At 59.2% G+C, this 2,015-nt stretch overlaps 1 protein-coding gene across 1 annotated transcript; it reads left to right on the top strand.

The window, feature by feature from the left end:
- The first annotated feature begins 233 nt into the window (after positions 1 to 233).
- LOC123064572 (E3 ubiquitin-protein ligase SINA-like 5) lies at positions 234 to 1,448 on the top strand. Its single transcript, XM_044488028.1, has 2 exons — positions 234 to 1,022; positions 1,094 to 1,448. Exons 1-2 carry the CDS (start codon positions 651 to 653, stop codon positions 1,445 to 1,447), a joined length of 726 nt encoding a protein of 241 aa, XP_044343963.1. The 5' UTR covers positions 234 to 650; the 3' UTR covers position 1,448.
- Positions 1,449 to 2,015: the final 567 nt, after the last annotated feature.

Genomic DNA, 2,015 nt, shown 5'->3' with positions numbered 1-2,015 from the left:
CCTGAAATAACATAGTATTAAATTTGTGAATTGGGCTCAATAAAATTATTATTTTTAAATAGCTTGATTGTACAAATCAAACAAGCTCCATGAACAAAATTGAAAGAAGATAAAATATACTAATTTTCAGACAAAATCTCTACAAAATCGTGTATCCGCAGAAAGAACACCATCTTTTTCAGACAAGCAGGTAGACCCTTAAAGTAGAAGTAGTAGAGAAGACAAAACGTTGGAACTTGGAGCTTGGGACGTCACGTTGAACTGGAGCAGTAAAGAACACCGATGTAGCCAGAGGGCATAGCAGTAGCAGCTCAGTCCTACTCTCTCAAAGCAAAGGCGCAATCCCCATCTTCTCCCAGTCCCAGGCGCCCTCCATAGCCATAGGTAGCTTCTTCGGCACAGGGAACGCCGGAATCTGGTCCTATGGCGGAGCAGGGGAAGAAGTCGGGGGAGCAGGACAAGAAGAGGCCGCGGCTCTCCGAGAAGGCCGAGGGCAACGGCGCCAAGAAGTCCAGCGCCGTGGCGGTGACCACCGTGTCACCGGCGGAGCTCGCGGCCCCGAGGAGGGCGGCGCTGTCCTCGCCCAGCCCCGTTGCAAAGGCGAAGCCGGTCACCACGGGGGGGGGGGGCTGACCAGTCCTCTCGCCGTCATGCCACCGGCGCTGCCGGTTTCGAGTCCGGTGGCCACGAAGACGCGGACGCTGGCCGAGCTCAATCCCGTTCCCATCACGAAGTCAGCCGCCACGGTGGCGGTGACCAGTCCAGTGGCCGCTACGCCACCGGCGCCCAGTTCAGAGGCAACGAGGGTGCTCGCGGCACAGAGTCCAGTGGCCACGAAGACGCCGACACCCAGTCCAGTGGCCACTGCGAAGACGGTTGCCGTGGTGAAGCGGGATGAAGAAGGCGCGGAACACGACGGTGGGGCAATGGTGGCGGAGGAGGAGCCTGCCAACTTGGACTTGCCGAAGAAATTGTTTCACTGCGCCGCATGTCGTGCCCCCCTCAAGCCACCAGTGTTCAAGGTACTCCTACTACATTCGAATTAGGTCTTCAAATCAGCGTGAAAAATGATGGATGAACTTTGGGATTGCAGTGCGAGAGGGAGCATTTCGTGTGCTGCGACTGCGGTGGCGACGACGACCACGATGACGGCGACGGCGGAGCGACCAAGCACTGCGGTCCATGCGGGCATGACGTCTCCTACACCCACTCCGGCTTCATGGACGGCGTGGTCGGCGCCTACAAGGTGCCGTGCCCGTACAAGAAGCACGGCTGCGCGAGCTCCATCGTGTACCACGCGGCGGCGGACCACAAGTCCAAGTGCGCGCACGCGCCCTGCTATTGCTTCGAGTGCGTGCCCCCGTTCGAGGGCTCGCCGGCGGACCTCCTGCGCCACCTCACGGCAACGTCCGGGAAACACTCCTGGCTCGAGGACAAGATCAAATAGAGTCGAGCCACCCGCTCGTCGTGCAGGCGCCGCCGGGGGAGTACCGCTGCCTGCTGGTCGCGGAGGATGGCAGCGTGTTCCTCCTGGCCGTGGGCGCCGGCAGGGGCCCGGCCGGGCGCCGCCCCGTCAACGTCGTGTGCGTCAGGGGCAACGCCGACGCCGACTCGAGGCCGCTGTACACGGGCGTGCTCTGGGTGGATGGTCCTCCGGCCGCCGCGGGCCATCTTAGGGGCAGCGTCCTGGTGAAAGGGGACGTCGCGAGCTGTTCCGTCCCCGGCGAGGTGGACATGGAACAGGGCTGGCTCCATGCGCATGTCAACCCCAACATGCTGCACGGAGAGTCCGGCGAGGTTCATCTGCGCCTCCGTATCACCAAATTCCCATGAATGAATTAGCTCGGAGTTTGATCTCACCGTACTTATTTACGCTAGCTACTGCATCATTTTGCACTGTTTTGGCTGTTAATGTTGGAATGTGTTTGGCCCTTGTTCAGCAGTGTTTTGGCAATTGTGGCTGCTTGTGTTGGCTTCTGAAGTCTAGCTTGCCTGCTCCCGAGTAAATTACATCT

Source organism: Triticum aestivum, chromosome 3B (assembly GCF_018294505.1).
Source record: "Triticum aestivum cultivar Chinese Spring chromosome 3B, IWGSC CS RefSeq v2.1, whole genome shotgun sequence".
NCBI lineage: Eukaryota > Viridiplantae > Streptophyta > Magnoliopsida > Poales > Poaceae > Triticum > Triticum aestivum.
The sequence above is the reverse complement of the archived record's forward strand: the minus strand, read 5'-3'. Positions and strand labels throughout refer to the sequence as shown.